General features: G+C 39.3%; 1 protein-coding gene across 6 annotated transcripts in view; it reads left to right on the top strand.

Annotated features, from left to right (window-relative positions):
* TENM1 (teneurin transmembrane protein 1) overlaps positions 1–17,935 on the top strand; it is a 761,089-nt gene that overhangs the window by 658,469 nt on the left and 84,685 nt on the right. For 5 of the 6 annotated variants that reach the window (XM_010407691.4, XM_019290822.3, XM_039571802.1 and 2 more), the window contains 4 exons: positions 2,240–2,425; positions 3,493–3,516; positions 5,790–5,936; positions 17,136–17,352. In XM_010407691.4, the coding sequence (XP_010405993.3) occupies positions 2,240–2,425; positions 3,493–3,516; positions 5,790–5,936; positions 17,136–17,352 (574 nt within the window). The remainder of the gene's footprint in view (positions 1–2,239; positions 2,426–3,492; positions 3,517–5,789; positions 5,937–17,135; positions 17,353–17,935) is intronic. The other variant, XM_039571801.1, reaches the window with a different exon arrangement.

The raw sequence follows: 17,935 nt of genomic DNA, 5'->3' as shown, positions 1-17,935 counted from the left end.
GCCACTTCTGTATTCCAATGCCTATAATCTTCCCTGAAGTTTCAGAATCAGTTGAACTAAGCCAGTACCACAACTGCAAAGATCTGTGTAGTAGAATGTCAATCCAGAGGGTCAAAAAGACCATCAGTTCCACTTAGCTCAGTATATTGTAAACTACACAGTATTTCTTAATATCCTCTTAACAATCTTTGCCACTTGAAGTAAAATATCAAAAGCAATAACTATAATGAGCTAGAGGGAGATCAGGGGAGATCAAACGCATCCCTCTAGCAGCCTAAATTCTTAAAGTAGCAGGTAATTTGTTAGATTTAATTCTCGGGGTAGGCCAATGCCCCAAGCTGGAAAGATAGGTTCAAATAATATCAGTGATCCTCTTCCAGTCTGCTTGGGGGTGATTCTTTTGTGATCTGGTGGGATCAGTTTACTTCCTGATCATAGGAGCAAGTGTTTGGACAGCTTCTGTACCAATGGAGTAAGAAAGCAAGTTCTCCTATAGACCTCCAAGCGAACTCCCAGGTTTCCAAGGAACAAACAAGTAACAAAACAAAAGAGCCAAGAAAAATTATGCAGCAAGGGGGAAGAAATCCTTTCCAGTACCTACAGGCAGGCAGTCCAAGGCATGAAGCTGATTAATACATGATCAGCTCAGCACAGTTTTTCATTTGAATGTAACAGAGCAGTTTCTATTCTTGTCTTACATATTCTTTTTCAGGAATATTGTAGAATTATATCATCAGATAATTATTTATATCTTGTACTCCAGTATAACACAACTCCCTGTCCAAACAGTAAATTTAATTATTTTTTATGTAGCTGATTTTGACTTCCTAAGGACAGTACTTTGCAGTTGCTTTTACTGAATTTTGTGTGATGTTCTTTACCATGCCTTCTGCTTCTGAATTTGAGTTTGACAATGCTCTTGCCATTTGTCACTCACCCATCCTTTTGATTGTGCTCTGTGCTGTCACCCTGGCGATTACCAAAAACAAGGGCTAAACTCTCACTCAAGACAGAGCCCAGCATGTCTTTGATGTCACTGTGCTGTTCCAGTTCTGTGATGCTTTTTTCTTTGTGTTAAATGATTGGAAGATAAGATTTCAATTTAAACTTGAAAAACTCTTCTTGGTATGTAAGTGACAGCATTTGTCACTACAGATGCTTTTAAGAATGTTTATATACAATAGTTCCAAGATCTAAATTATCATTGTTTAAAATCTGTCAAGGCAAAATTCTTGCCACAACTAAATATGTAGCACTGACATTTGAAATCAGAGCAGACATGAGTGTTTGGCTTATACTTAAGTGCTATCAGCTGCTTTCTGAGAGGAAGAAGGAGGAGACATTTCTGTAGCAGGTTAATTGCAGGATAACAAGCAAATTCTGTCTCTTTACAATAATTACTCTAAATAAATTCAAACTACATGGAACCTTTCTATAATGAAAGCATTCTTTTCACAGAACAACTTTAGTAAACATGGAAGTAGAATTGCAATTGGCATATGGTGATGTATTGAAACTATTCAGGACTTTCATACCACTTCATGATCAGGGCTGTTCTACAGTGCCCAGGGAGAGAAATTCTTCCAAGGGCAATGAATTACTTGAAACAGCTTTTGTGGTTTCTTACCAGTTGACTCATGAAGGTCAGGAAGGAAAAAAAAAGTCTGAATCCTTGAAAGCCATTTTAGAACTAGGGGGATCTGAATGGCCCGTAGGTCATGTAATGTTTATACTGCTGTCAGAGTGAGGTGCTTGCCTCGTCTCTTACTCCCTGTTACCTTTCTGGTGTCTCTCTGTACTGCAAGTGAAGGCCATTTTGTCATCACTACATTTGAATATCTAAAAGATTGGTTTGCTTATATGTATTTTATATGCCACTCTGTCCTTTAATTCAGCTCACAATATTTGAGTTTGTAAGAGATTTTAGAATTGAGTCTCAGAAGAAATCAGTCAAAAGATACAGACTTTTCATGTCGTTGTTTGTCTGGTTTAGACCTATTACTCTACCCTCTGCAAAGCCATCATTTGCAGCCCCACCCCAAACAAATAAATGATCTGACCAATAGCTGCTAAAGAAGGAGGCAGCCAGATTTTATAAGGTCTGTACTGAGTGATAAAATCCCATATTTGATCCAACTGATGAGTGATAGTCATACAGAAGTGAATTAGTCTTGATGCAAAGTCTATTTGCAGTATGAAAGTGCTGTTCCACATGGTGTACTTTTGTTTTCATGTGCAGAGCTGTGTACCCTGGACTGTGGCAGCCACGGTGTCTGCTCCAGAGGGATATGCCAGTGTGAAGAGGGCTGGGTGGGACCCACCTGTGAAGAACGGACCTGCCACTCCCACTGTGCCGAGCACGGGCAGTGCAAGGACGGGAAGTGTGAGTGCAGCCCCGGATGGGAAGGGGACCACTGCACCATTGGTAAGGGGGTTTTGTGCCTCAAGAAATGAAATACATAAAATCTTACACCAGTCCTACACAGATCTGCCACAGCCATCATTCTGATTGAAATCTGTTTGGAAAAACAGAGACTCGGAATCCAGACAGGTATAAAAAATGTGCCCCTGCACCCTGTTTGTCCCACAAAATAGCAACTTGGCACAACTTTCTGTATAGAGGAAATAACATACATTAATTAATTCAAAAAAAAAACCAACAAAAACACACAAAAAGGAGAGATATCTCAGTCCTAACATATCTTTGGGATGTGTTCATATGTGAACTTTGAAGTCAGGAAAGAAAAAAATGTTTAAAAAATAGAAGGTGTTTGGGGGAAAAGCTATTATTTAGCTTACATAATTCTTGCATTAAGTCTCTTGCCTTTACATATTTTACTTATTGCTAATGGTATTTTTTTAGAGCTGACTTTTAACAATATTCTTAATAAGGTAAAGCTGTCAGATCTTTTTAGAATCATTAGTCTACTATACAAATGTAATAGTTAGATCTTTTATGCAATTCAACTTTTTTTTTTTTTGCAAAGTCCAAGAGTGTTTCTCCCTAAAATGTCCCAAAGTGATATCTAATTTTCAAAGATGAGCAGTGTAAGGCCTCACATTTGTTTCTTGAAAGAAAATCTAGAATGTGTCGTCTTTATCTTGACCGTTTTAAGATAATTCATTCCCTGGCTCTAGAATTTACTAAATCAGATTTGCTAAATCAAGAATTGGGTTTCTGATGGAGGAACAGCCTAATTTTCTGAAGGTTGTTTAGAGCAAATCCAGAGAAGGACCAAAATACTTAAAAAGATAAATAGACCTGCCGTTCACATTGTAGGCAGTGCCAGGTGTGGCCCCTGCACACTTGTCATCAAATGGAGAACGATCACAAATACAATGTTCTGGTCACAGCAGCAGGAATAGATCTGCCTGCAGGAAGAGGGAGACATTTTATATCTAGCCCACAGGTGTCAAGCCATAAGCAAATGTATTTTCATTTGGTACAGAAGTTTGATCCATCTCAGTTTTGTTCTTTTTTTTTTTTTTAAGCTCACTACTTAGATGCTGTCCAAGGTAAGTTTTTCATAACAGCTTTCCAAAAAAAGTAATGAAAATATACAAAAGTATTGGGAATTGAGTGTTTTCTGTTACCCATTTTGTTTGAGCTTCTGGACTGCTAAGTTCCCAGAATAGATGGCACATTTGTTTATGGACATATATATATAGATATATATGCACACATGGAGACAGAGATTTACAGCACAAAATGCAGGTTTTAATAAGTAATGTGCTCAACTCATTTGCAAAGTTGTAGCAATGTAAGCATATTTTACAGGGCCATCTGATGTGCTGTGTTAGGCAAATCCATTCTTTGCTCTTGTTTACCATCCAAAGTAGTGCCAGAGCTGAGGACTTGCTAAAAAGCTTGTGTTGATACTGTCTCCCATGAGAACAAAAAATAATTGTTTTTGTCATTTATGCTTGAAGTAAGTTTCTTTTGATAGAGAAGTACTCTTGTTTTCTAGAGCTGTCTGTGCCAGATGTGATCTAGTTCTCTTCAAATCATTTGATACAAGAGTTAAATTTGATGTTGCTTTGTGTCTGGTGCTGTTCATTTGATTCCCATGCCTTGCCGCAGGTCCTGCTCATTCGTGTCAGTGCAAGAACCTTCCCCCAGTGTGACAGCAGTCCCTCTGCCTGGGCCATACTGAGCAGAGCAGTGATGCAGAGCCCCTTCCAGAAATGCTGCTCACAGAAATACCAAACCAACCATTAGTTCAGAAAGACCTGAGTGCTTATTTTCTGTTTCTTGTTTCATTTCTTTGGAATTAGATAATAATAAAAGCATTTAGGCATTCATTTTATTGCATTTATAGACTTAGAGGATAACCACACACAGTAGCAAAATATAATCATGTACAAGAAATTAATTAACTCAGCAGGACAGTGATTGAAAGTGGAAAAACATCCACATTACCCAAAAGAGCTCTCACATCCTGCCCTTTCCCCCAACTCCCTGAAAGAGGCTTTTATAGTATATTTGGTGGTTGCCAAGTTCATGTTGTTTCGGAGTAGCATCTTCCATAACTCCATGTGAGAAAATGGTGCGATCCATCTCCAGTTTTTCTGAGCAAGAGGGTCAGACTCTCTGATCGCTCTGTTTGCAGATGTGATTGATAAACTGCCAAGGGTGAGAAGGAGGGAGGTCACATGTCTCATGTAAAGTTCCCAGGAAATGTGCTGCATGTGGGGCTGTGAATCACAGCCTGATGGACCAGACTCTCTGACTGGCTCCTCCAAAGTCCATTTGGGCTGTCAGGCACTGAGTCTTCTTCCTTCCTCAAAAAAACCCTCTCTCTGATAACACCTATGTGTTGATGATCAGTATCAGGAGCAAGGGCTTTCAGACCCTGTATGTCTATGCTGGCAAAAAGAGCCATTTTAGAAGTGATGCCACTCACTCTGTCAAACGTATTGCCAATTGCCGTTGCTTTATCCATTGTCCTTTGGCTGCATGTGTGACATGGTGAGGATCTGACAAATGTCTGAGCTGGCACTGCGCTATGCAAGCAGATGGACATGAGTGTACACATCCAAGAGACCATTCCTCTCTCACTCTTACAGGCAAGAAATCTAGACGTGAATTTCCAAAGTTGATTCAGAGTTGCAAGTGTATAATCAAGAGGATGCTACAGTCCTTGGTCCAGTTTTGATCTAGAATCAGCACCACCAAAGGGCATGTGTTTGTCCTGTTGGAATCAGTTATAACAGGAGAAAGTGGAACAGGAAGGCAGTGCTCCCTCAGTTGTCTTCTGTGGAAAGAGTTGTGTTGTGACATAAATCAAATTGGCTTTTTCTCAGTCAGATGAGTATTTATGAACAGAATAAAAAGGTCACTTTCACTCCCTGCAATGTGTAGGATTGTGTCCACAGCTGCTAGTTTGTCATTTAGACAATATTTTCCATGTGTAACTTTGATATAAATCTTGATTATGTGTATGATACTGTTAGTGAACTACAGTTTATTTTTCAGTAGAGAAAGAGATGGACATGACTTTAGAACTTTATAGCATGACCTTACTCACTTTTTTCCTGTGCACAAAATATTAAACACTAAAAAAAATCCTCATTCTTCACTGAGAAACTACTTTTGGGCAAGCAAAGGGAAGAACCAAGTTGGGGAGTTTTCCATATTCGTCCAGAAATGTAAGTGGCTTGCAAGCTATCATCATTTGAAGGCAGCAAATATAATGCTGGAAGTAGGAATGTTAATGAATAATTGCAACTACAAAATAAGGGAAAATATCCCTTCATGAAGGCTTTTTTTTTTGCACTTTCTATTTTAGATGGTTGCCCAGGTCTCTGTTATGGAAATGGGAGGTGCACTCTTGATCAGAATGGGTGGCACTGTGTTTGTCAAGTGGGCTGGAGTGGCTCGGGATGTAACGTTGTCATGGAAATGGTGTGTGCAGATAACCTGGACAATGATGGAGGTATGATACATAATTCATGTGTCTCTGTTTATCTGTCATATCCTTGATTGCCATTTAAATCCATAGTTTTGGTGTATGCTTTCCTTTTTATCACAAAATGTCAGTATTTGTCTGTTTGCTCAAGACAGTTGTTCCACTGACTTCATCTGAAGCAGCACAGTGTGGGAACAGATCCTTGTGCTGGATGCTACTGAGGGCAGAAAGTATCTGTAGCCATATCTACCATCCCAGTACTTGTTTTTTTTCCTCATGAAAAGCAAAACAAAACAAAAGTGTAATAAGTAAATTCCTCTATCGCCTTTACACTCTTGCTCATAATTCTGTCAGTCTTTTAGAAAGAACAGCCAAGAGATATCCAAGTGAAAAAAACCTCTGTGCCTGTCAAAATGCATCCAGTTAGTCTTCTATTATTATTAATATATTTGCAAGCATTAAGTGCACATTTACAGTTGCTTTTTTAACATAAGTCTTTCACTTAATATTTCTACTGAGACACACCACAGTTCTTGCATTTATCTGGACCTACTTTTGAAGGACTGTTTAGGAAACTAGTGTAGAAAGTAGGCAGAAGAGATTTTGGAAAGTACCATAAACTGAGCCCTGTACTGAAATAATCATTTCCTCCTCTTCTGTGGTCTTGATTTCATTCTGAGGTTGTGTAAGTTTTAGGTATGCTGGGGAAAAACATAGTTCTTTCATAAGCTGGTCTCTGCTTCCTTTCCAATACTCTAATACTCTAGTTGGAGCTTGTTTTTTAAGAAAAAACATCCAGACTCTATTTCAAACTTGCCAGTGGGAGAGAAGCCACAATATTCCTCACTGGTTGCTCTCAGAGTTAATTATTTTTCCTGTCTGTTTTAGGAATACTCATTTACTGAACAGTCAAGGACTCTTGCTTTTCTCTCCTCCACTTACTAAAAGCCCTTACCATGTGCTTGTCCCATTCTCAGAGCTGTGCAGCTTTCACATTCAGAGAGTGGATTCGAGGCCAGGTTGGAATGAGGCTTTGAGAAACCTGGTCTAGTGGAAGACATCCCTCCCCACAGCAGGGGTTTGGAACAAGGTGATCTTTAAGGTCCCTTCCAACCCAAATGGTTCTATGATTTTATGATCAGCCCCAAGCACAGTTAAATACTTTTCCTTAGATTGTACACTGAGGTGTATTGAAATACACATTATCTTATTGTGTCACACCTAAAGACCATGTCAGTGTCCTGGGTGAGATCTTATACTCAGCTGTAGGGACAAACTTTACTATGATGATTGTCTGTTTTCTTCTAGGTCATTGATAAATTAAGCTTGATATAGATCCAAGAACTGAGCTCACTGTGGGACCTCAATAGAAACATTCTGACTCAGTGATGATTCCTCATTTACAGATATATTTTGAGACCTTCTGATTCTGTATCCTGTGGGCTCTAAGACCCTGCTGTCCTTTGGCAAAGATTTCCTCGTTTCTGAACCCTATTCAAAATTGCCTTATTCCTCTCATATCCTTCCTTTTCCACCTTATTTCCAAGAGGTCCAACAACCATGTCTCTGCCCACTGTCTGTGCTCTCCTACACTAGTGTGTGTCCCTGTCACACAAGGTCCCACAGCTGGCATCCCTGCCTCCTGTGCTCTCCCATCTGTTGGTGCCCTCCCCTGCTGTCTGAGCCACTGACTCACCTGCCTGCACTCTTAAATCTGCCCACTCAAACCCTGTTTAGCCTGTAATGTATGGAAAGCATTTTCTGATGCACTCTATGAACCGGCTCTGTGTAAACTGCCCTGTATTGTGATTTTGGGTGCTTTATATTCTGCAATAACAGAGAGTTATTGGAAGAGTTGGCAGTTTTAACTCTAAATCTCCTTGAATTTGTCAGTTTAAGGCAGACACTTAACATCCTTTCACTGCAGGTTTTAAAAGCAATTTTCTTTTTCCTTCTTAACGGCAGCATAACATGGTCTAGGACAGCTCTGTTGACATTAAAATGAGAGATAAGTGCAGAGAGAAATATTTAATTAATCTGACTGCTACACATGGGCTAAATGTAATTAAGTTTTCTTCACAATCAATTTTGTATAAGAAAAGAAAATTATATCTACATATTATAACCACTTCCCTTTATGTATATATATATATATACATATGAAGTTCATAGGACCTGATTTGGCATAAGTATAAATTAGAAAAATTCCCGTAAAGTCATTGGAGTTATACCAGTGTAAGATGAATATGAAATCAGAAGCTGTGTGTTTCAGTGTTTGTATACCAACACAACAGGAAAATCAGGAATTGGGAAGCAGGTGTGACATTACCTCTTAAGTCCTGTTTGCTGGGAGGTTGAGCCTTAGACTGTGAGAATATTATGGTGACATAGCAAGTTTCCATCCATCAAGCTACACAGCTGGAGGTTCATCAGGATGGAAGTTATTAGCATTTTCACCTGTAGCTGAGGTGAGTTAAGAGTTTGCACTCAGCTGAGTTAAAGAAACACAGCTGACAGGTGGTAACTTCCTAAGCTCTTAGGATGTGATCATATTCAGTCAGTGACACATAGCCCAAGAGATAATTTAGTGCCCTTGTATAGGCCAAATCATGGCATTCTCACCTAGCAAAGGTCTTAATCATTCCAGTTGTGTTTAAATATTTATATCTCAGTCCTATTGTGCTTCAAGTTCTTGAGGAGATCACCACCAAAGAACAAAGCTCTAGTAAAGCTGAGCAATTATAATTTCAAACAAAGTCTAATTTTAGAACTTAGACAAAGAGATAATTTTGTTTTGTTTTGTTTTCAGTTATTTTTTCAGTTAATTTTTCACATGGTACTTTCAGGGATGGAAAAACTGAGGTTTTTTGACATTTAAAACTACGTTCAGAGACACAGTAGAAAAAAAGCAGATTAATCCCAACCATAAGGATTCAATAATGTCATTTGATTGGCATGAAAAAGTGTTAGTGTTGTTGTTTAGCCTGTATTAAGAGCACGAAAGCTTTGGGAGGGGGAAAGTCTTGAATTCATATTTTAAGAACTGATACAATCTTATAAAGAAAAGCCATAAGCATATTCCCATGTTCCTGGTCCTGCAGCCACTGAAGCACCAAGATCCCTTCAGTGCAGTTTCTCCTGGTGGTAAGATAAAACATGTGTGGACTATTCTCCTGGGCAGGGAAAGTACAATTTCTTTTAGAGCCCCGTTAGGATTCGCTGCACTTGTTCCCTGACTGTACCATAACTGCCTTTCCCATTCCAGCTCATAACTCTCTGTTAGCTTTTTCCTGCTTGCAGACTTAAGGGCATGTTTACCTGTTCAAATATCACTACAAATATCAGTGGAAAGGTCTTAGCATTATAACAGATGCACGATGGCATGGTTTGCACTTGCTCTCATGGAGTGCTTCTGCAGTCTGTTAGCAGTGTGATGTCCATTAAAAAATGCCAAGGAGTCAAGCAGGTGGCCTTTGCAGTGGGGCCTTTCCCTCACTGTGGCTTCCCTCAGCATAATTCCCCATTCTGTATTCTCCTTCTTTAACTGTCACGACTCACATGATTTCAGTTTATAAGATGGCCGTTCAGCTCATCTGAGCAGGGTATTTCCTCTTGTCCTGCCACTAATTTGGACTCATTAGAAGCTCCAGTAGCTCCAGATCTCTGGAAAGCTCTGCTGAGCTCTTTGCAAAGTGCCTGTGTCCTGGGGCAGGAGGCAGAACACACCGCTGAGGTGGGGGAGCACACAGCGCACTCATGCGTCACACCCCACTCAGTTGCAGCCAAGCTACAATTTGCCTGTTTTTTGGACATCTATTTACCCAGCTGCTGCACAAACAGGTCTTTGTCTCAAGCTGAAAGTCGCAGCCTGTCATTCCCATTAGTTTGTTTGATACAGATCTTTCTTTTAAATTTGCCTGCATCTCCTTTTATCGTTTTTCTTTCATTAATCAATTTTGCCTGTTTGTTTTTAAGGAAAATACTGTTTACTACAAGCTTTGAATTCTTTTCCAAATATGCCTTCAGTCACTTCAGACAGTTATTGTAGCTTTCTCCAAGTTTTTCCAAGCACAAGGAAATATATGACTCAGCATAGCCTTGGGTTGAAAACCAGTGCTGCTAAAATATTGATGTGTTTCTGACCCGTCCATTGGCATTTTAATAAGCTATCCATCACAGAGATATTGAGTCCATATATAAGTAATATGCTATTATTACCCAATATAAATAATACTGATGGGAATGGTTTTCATTGTTGCTGAGCAGCGAGGACTCCCTAGGGATACTTACAGTTTCTGAAAACCCTGATATATTTGTATTGTCCCGAGTGTGGAAGGCCAAACACTACTGGTACTCACTGGATAAAACACTTACAGCCTTTCCATAGGTACACTGATGGGTTTCCTTATATAAACGCCAGCGTTCCTGCTTAACAGCCTCACTGTCTGCTGCATGCTATGTATTATGGGTAAAATTTGGGCACTTTGAATTAATGCATATGAATAAGCATTAGAGACTCTTGACAGTTGCTGCTGCTGCTGCTTAGTCTCTTCTGAAGTTACTCTTTGATTCCGTTTGCTTAGATTCCTGGCAACACTAATTAGACTTAACTGAGCCTGTGGTGAATAAAGTCAGCACAGGCAATATTTAAGGAGAAACTTAAATCCCGTTTTTTACTTTCTGTGAAAATGTTCTGGACATAGATCTCACAGCTCCATCTCTGGCTTGCACTCACTGGGATCAGTATAGATGGAACAGGAGTGCACTGACACACACACGGCCCTCTGGGTTGCTCTGCAGCAGTGAAAATGAAAGTCATTGATACTTACAGAATTATAGAATATCCTGAGCTGAACAGGACCCACAAAAATCATCAAAGTGCAACTCCTGACCCTGCACAGGACAGCCTCAAAAATTACACCATGTGTCTGAGAGTGTTACCCAAACACTTCTTGAACTCTGTCAGATTTTATGCTGTGCCAGCTTTCCAGGAGAGCCTGTTTTGGTGTGCAACCACCCTCTGGGTGAAGAATCTTTTCCTAATATCCAACCTAAACCTCCCCTTACACAGCTTCATGGTGTTCCCCCAAGTCCTGTCACTGGTCACCATAGAGGAGAGATCAGTCAGTGCCTGTCCCTCTGCAGATGTTGAAGACCACAGTGAGGTCTTCCCTCAGTCTCCTCCAGGCTGAACAAGCCAAGTGACCTCAGATGTTCCTCTGAGGGCTTCCCCTCTAAGCCTTTCACCTTCATAGCTCTGCTTTGGACATTTACTAATAGCTTTATATCTTTCTTATATCATGGTGCCCAAAACTAAGTACAGCATATTGCTTAGAGATTTGATTTTCATGTCCTGGGCAAGTACATCATTAGGGTGTGTTTGTAAGCGTGTCTGCATACATGTTCATGCACCATATAAGCACCTACACCACTTGTAGTATTCTGGGTTTGATATCCATAAGACTTCAAACCTATTAGTTTACATTAACCAGGTAGTTAACTTCACTACTATCTTCTGCATGGGTGACAAAAGCTTGAAAAGGTGAGAGCTTTGCTCATTTCATGAACTTTTAAGCAGAATAATAGCAATTTTAAGTTTTATTGCTAACTAGTTATGTTTTCCTCACCAGAACTTAATGATAGTGGATGGTTTATTAAAATAACTAACATCAGAAACATGGGAGGTAGAGTCTGATTGAATTTTTCATTTTCATAGCCAGTTAATAAAGTATCTCAGTGGTTTAATAGAAAAGAAGCTGCTGTGCAAGTTGTTGCATGCTTCACTGGTGAGGTGGGGAAGCCACCACTGCTGGTGTGAACCACTTTGTCCCCTTACCAGTGTCCCCATGCAGTGCCTCTTTACTGTCCTTGAGTGCTCCTGAAATTGTATCTAGACAATTTGTACTAATTGTGAACACAGATCCATTTTCAGCAACATGAGTTATTGTGATATTCCCATATTTGTGGTCATGAATTTCAAGTACTTCAGGGGTGGATGAGAAGAATAGAGATGCTAGGATTTGGAAAGTAGGTGACAGAGCTGTTTGTATCAGGCACAAAATATATGACTTGTTCCATGTTCTTGCAATTAACTTAGGGCTGAAAAAAAGCCTTTTTCATTTCCAACTGTTATTTTATTTTATTTCATTTCATTTCATTTCATTTTAATGAGAACTTAATGCAAGTATTATGCAGCACATGGAAAGCTCAAATACATAGCATACGAAGTGCACTCACTGTGCAGCATTTTCCCAGACATAGAAAGTAGATATATATTGCTGGAAAGTAACCAGTGGAGAGGTAGGTCCATAGCCACAGTTCCATTGCCAATTTTCTGGCTGCTGAAGGTGATCATGCCTGTAGAAGAGAGATTGCTGCCCAATGTGTACATTAGGAAATGTGCTGTACCAAGCACAACATGAGCCTTCTATGACTGCAGCAGAAGCATAGCTGAGGAATTAATTTCACAACACTTGTGACATCCCTTCCATCATATGGAATAAGGAGTATATATATAAATGTATAAGCAAGAAAATACATTTTGTTTGATGGAAAACTTCATGTGATTCCATTGACACACACTCCTGACACAATAAATATTAATATCATTCCTTATAGAAGGCTTCCTGAAAAAATCTATTCCCCAGCAAAGGAATAGGAAAATCTTATCCTAGTTCTGTGATCTATTGCAATGCAGATAGGAGTGGTGTGACTGAAAACAGAGCAACTTGTTTTGGCATGCTCTGCCTTCCCTTTGAGGTTGTTTAAATTATTGAAGAATACTACGAAGTGCTTTCTATCCTGAAGTCAATCTTTGTGAATTCTGTCTTAGCAGTAATATTAAACATATTTTAATTTTCTAATTCACTTACAAAGCAAAATACCCCAGTTCATCATTATCCTTGCATACAAAAGAGGGAGGATGGGAAGCCATAATCTCAGACTCATCAAAATGTAAATCACTGTATTATATAATCTGTAGTGTACTATGAATCTGCCTGGCTGTCTTTCATATAAAATAAATTTTAAAATGCTGGTAACAAACCAAAACCATTTACACATCTGTAATACATTTTAGTCTGCACTTTGGGGTAATTGACAGTAAAAACTTCAGTGTACAGGATCCCCTGCTGTATGAATTACAGTGTCTGCTGTTTGTAGTAGTTTGTTCATGCTCCTGACTATTGTCTCCTGAGATTTAAAAGAAACCCTGCTGATTTGCTAACACGGTGAGCTTTTTAATAGTTGGTTCCTGATATGAAAATTTAACTCAAATTGTGACCATTGGTTGAGAACTGACCAATGTTATTTGTAGCATTTTCAAGTGAATGAATTTGACTATATAGTTTATAAACAAGATTTATTTGGTATTTTTTTCTGGGTTATTCTCCTGGATTAAAAATCTCATTTCAAATAGGATTGGCTTGTTGAAAGTGTTATCCTCATATGCACTTACTAATATGATTTGCATTATCACAACCTGTCTCCATATGTAGCTTGTGATTCTGTACCAGTTTGGTTTACCTGGTCCATTTTGATGGATATCATGCTAAATTATAGGAATTTTCTTTGGAGGTTTTAGATTTGGATTTTCTTCCTTTTTTTCTTCAAAAATGTTTAATTTAAAACCAATGTCTTGAATAAGCCTACAGTGGAAGAAAGGTTTTATTTTGGCTTAAGAGTTCCCTGTTTGCCCCAAAATAAGTGTTTTATTTTACTTCTTCACAAAGTGAGAAAAATATTTTTCAGTTCTATCCATGTCAGTTTCTCTTCTAAATTTTATTTGATTGTTTGGAGAAAAGCTGGAAGTTGCATTACTCAGACAACTGTAGTTAATATGCCTAAAATACACACAGCCGTCTAAGCTAAATATGCCATGTTAAGTCCACAGAGGAGCTGGTGCTTCTGCACCTCCTGTCTTGCTGCTCATGAAGCATCTTCTCTGAGCCTAACATGTCTTCTCTTTCATTCTTCATGGTTGTGAGGGGAGGTTGAAATAAATTCCTGTCTGATCAATCAAAATATTTTTTAAAAAGTACAGCATGAGAGAGAAAGTGAACTCATGAATGATAGTCTGTGGCCTAAACACTGCTCCTTTGCACTAATACTGATACTTTGGGTAGCAGTTTCTTTATCTGATGACTTTGTAGCTCTGAATCCAGAACTTCACACATTTTTGATGCTGTTAGGACGCACACCAGTCTCAAAATGGCTTGTTCAGATGTGCTTCTGAGACTTCACACCCTCCTAATGGGAAAACCCACCCTCTTGTAGCCCTGGGAGGCTGAAGAGGCAAATGAAACCAGGTGCAAGTAATTCAAACCAAAATAACTCCATTAGCAGAACCTGGAAGAATTTATAAGGCAGTCACTGCTGACAAGGAAGCTGTAAAGAAAAGAGGAAAATTGAGTCTGACTGGAAGATGGAAAATGGCTTTCCCTTTCCTTGGTTTCTTTTTGTGTACAGCCTGAATGCACTGTGTTTGTCACCAGCTATGTAAGCTCTTGACCGAAGCAGAGGAAAATGAGGACTCTATTAGAACAAGCAAAATAGTTAAGTGTTATTTTTGTAGCTATTTCTTGCCTAGGCAAATCTTCATATTCTAGTATTTCTGTGACCTTTCACTTTTATTTCTTACATAAATGAGAGAATCAGGTCAGCTCAGTTCCCACATCTAATGGCTTGTTGACAAGGAAAAAATTAATCAGAATTGCTGGTGTGGAATAAATTACTCCAAAATAGCTTCCCCATGGATACTGTTATTCTGAAATAAGTACTCGGTTTTTTCCGATTAGCACGTAATCTGCCAGACCAATGTTTGTCAAGTTTCTCAGGTAGACAGCTGTGAGCTTGTAGAAATTAGTATCTTCCAGAAAATCCCTTGACTCCTTGAACAAGACTTGTCACTGCCATAACCCTTCCACTAGCAGGGCCCAGCCCTGAATGGCCTGACCATGTCAGAGCCCTCTGCAGGCACCACCACCAGTATAAACCACAGCAAGAGATTTCAATGTCTTTATGACATTTTCAAGTCTAGTAGAATTCTTTAACGTTTGTAGTTTGGATGATCTGCTGAAAAGCATCTGTAACTTGAAGCTTTTCAGTTCATTTTTTGAGAATATAGAGAGCTTCATTCCTTGGACAAAAAATAGATGAAACAATTCTTCTTTTTCCTTGCAGTTCCAAGCCTGCTCTTCAAGTTCCAACCCAAAACACTCCTTTATTTTTTCATCAGAACCCACTGAAAACCCCTTTGGTTCATGTTGTGAACTCCTCCATCTGCTTCCCATGTGCTTTCATTTAGACTGGAGGCCCCTTATTGTTTCAGCTTACTGACTTCCTAGCAGATTTCAGTTGCTTCCTAGGCTTTCCTGAATATAAAGTGACTGCTGCACTCAAAGTCAATAAACTCAACACTGCCCTGTGAAGTTCTTCTCCCACTGCTGGCAAATGCCTGTTGTCTCCAGGATATGGGGAATGTTGAGAGAACTTAAAGCACACACTGACCTGTAGCCATGTCAGCTCTGCTGGATCTGAGGATCCTAGATTGTTGTTACTAGCTATCTACAGTTGCCCTTGGCTCATTACCACAAAAGCTAGCCTGCTCTATCTGATTTCCCAGCTGCAGAGAATAGATTTGTTAATATTTTTTCCTTAGCCAAGCAATTACCTTGCTCAAGGTCAGGCAAGGATTTTCAGATGCCAGGAAAGGCCATTTCGTTATATGTGTTTGTTCTGTAGAAGGGCTTTTGTTTTCTTTTAAAACTGAATGTTTTATGCTGCTGTTTACTGGGCAGTCACACAGTGCTCTGGTGAGAAAGCAGTGGGGTTGGCTGGGGATTGGTCTCGAACCCATTAAAGTCAATGACAAAGCTCCAGGAGCTCCTGTGCTGGCACAGTTTGCCTGGAGGAGGTGCAGTTTGATAGACTTCAAAGTGTTGGTGCAGACAGAGTATGGAAAGTCAAAGCATGAGGTGAAAATATCTGACAGTATGTTGATCCTACAGCATTCCAGTTTTAATGCAAGGGAAATCCATACAGTGATAGGATGACTCCACGTTTATTCAGACCAACCTTGTTAGAAATACAAAGAGGTGTCTTTGTTGAAGGATAAAACACCTTTATCTTGCTTTAAATGCAAGCAACTTACAGCTGCTAAGTCATAAAGTGGATGTTGAAGAAGACTGTTGGTTATCTTACCATATCCTATAAAATTGTTTCTGATTGAGTATGTAATTTAGGCAATTTGGACATCTAAGCTGCTGATAGAAGCAATTAAATGCCAATAGCCCAATTTTAAGTTTTATTTAGGTGCTTTAGATGTACTTCAGTGCTTCAATTTTCATCATAAGCTTTAGATATTTAAGTAACTTAATTTCACCCACAAAATTTACTGCAATTTTGTCCATAAGGAAATGTAGATTTCTGAAAAAATCTATTATTTCTTCTATTTTTCATACTTGAAAACGGACAGAGGAGGAATAGCTTTATTTTCACTTTCCAAATTTGCTTTCGTGGTGCAAACATCTATAGAGAAGACTGTAACTGTCTGGTCACTGGGACTGAGCCTGAATCAAGGTGTGCATTCATGTATCACCAACTGCAGGAGTGTAATTACAGTTATGCCCTTTCTGGATCATTCTGGTATTGCAACCAATAAATGAAAAGTAAATATCCTAAACCACTTGTGAAACTATTGTAGGGCTTAAAACAGAAGTAAGGCAACTGTAACAAGTCTTTTTTGACTACTGCATGGTAAAAAGTGGTAGTACACAACACTTGGGAGAGTTGTGTAACATTTCAGACCTCGTTACTGGGGGCTGGGTAGTGAATGTATGTCCCAGCTGGGGTCACCAGGCAGTGCTCACAATAAAGGGCTGTTAGAGGGAGCAGCTGCACAGTGTGGATCACGTTGCACTGACAAGTGTAGTGACTTTCTTCTGCTTGTTCTGCAGGGAAGACTGTCTTGCTCTTCCCTATTTACTTAGTTTGTAGGTTCTGTTTTCTCATTGTGTGAGGATTTGATGAGGTGATACAGTGTTAATGACTGAGACAAATACCCCTCCTGGACTAAGCATGTACATTAATGATTTATTGAATTTGACTGTGTCATAATCAGCATGCCTTCCCGTTAATTACATACTTCCTGGGCTCTCTGGTAATAAATGTGGTGCTTTATTCTCAGAACCGTTCCATTTCCTGAAGTTTCCATTCTTTCCATTTTAGATGGCTTGACAGACTGCGTAGACCCTGACTGTTGTCAGCAAAGCAACTGTTACTCAAGTCCTCTCTGCCAGGGTTCTCCTGATCCCCTTGACCTTATTCAGCACAGCCAACCACCTTTCTCTCAGCATCCTCCAAGGCTCTTTTATGATCGAATCAGATTCCTTATTGGGAAGGAAAGCACTCATGTAATCCCAGGAGATGTCTCCTTTGAGAGCAGGTGAGTCTTCTTTTAAATGAAAGACTTTTCTGAATATTGAGAACTGCAATTAAATTATTTAACCAGGAAAAAATGGTGGTACCTGGATAGCTGAGAATTTTTCACCAGTGCTCATAAAATACTTAACAGGATAGCAAACTTTAAAGTCCCAACAGCTGAGGATCTTGGTTATCTGATTATTGTTGCTACCTGTCTGGTTCATGTAAGTGTCACAGCAACAAACTCTACTGCTCTTATTAACAAGACTGACTTGGGTAAGTTGTCTCATGCTTGTAAAATCAGCAGGGGGAAGTTCAGCCCTTCACACTGTACCTAAGTGATGGCAGGATGTGAGTTGGATTCACATCTGCTGTCTTCAGTTACCTTTCTGCCCTATACAATTTGATTGGTATTTACAGTGTAATGAATTTAATGTGTGTCACTTACATGTAATCTAGACACATAATTTAAAAACTTCCTTGGTTTTGCTACACATTGATAAAGCAGTGTGGAATTTACTATTTTGTGCTGCAGGTTATCATGCAAAGAGTAGAGTGATCCATGAGTGTTTGTGAGATTGGCTTTGCCCTTTAACAGGAAGGAA

Source organism: Corvus cornix, chromosome 4A (assembly GCF_000738735.6).
Source record: "Corvus cornix cornix isolate S_Up_H32 chromosome 4A, ASM73873v5, whole genome shotgun sequence".
Lineage (NCBI taxonomy): Eukaryota > Metazoa > Chordata > Aves > Passeriformes > Corvidae > Corvus > Corvus cornix.
Note: the sequence above shows the minus strand (reverse complement) of the source record. Positions and strands in the feature narration are given on the sequence as shown.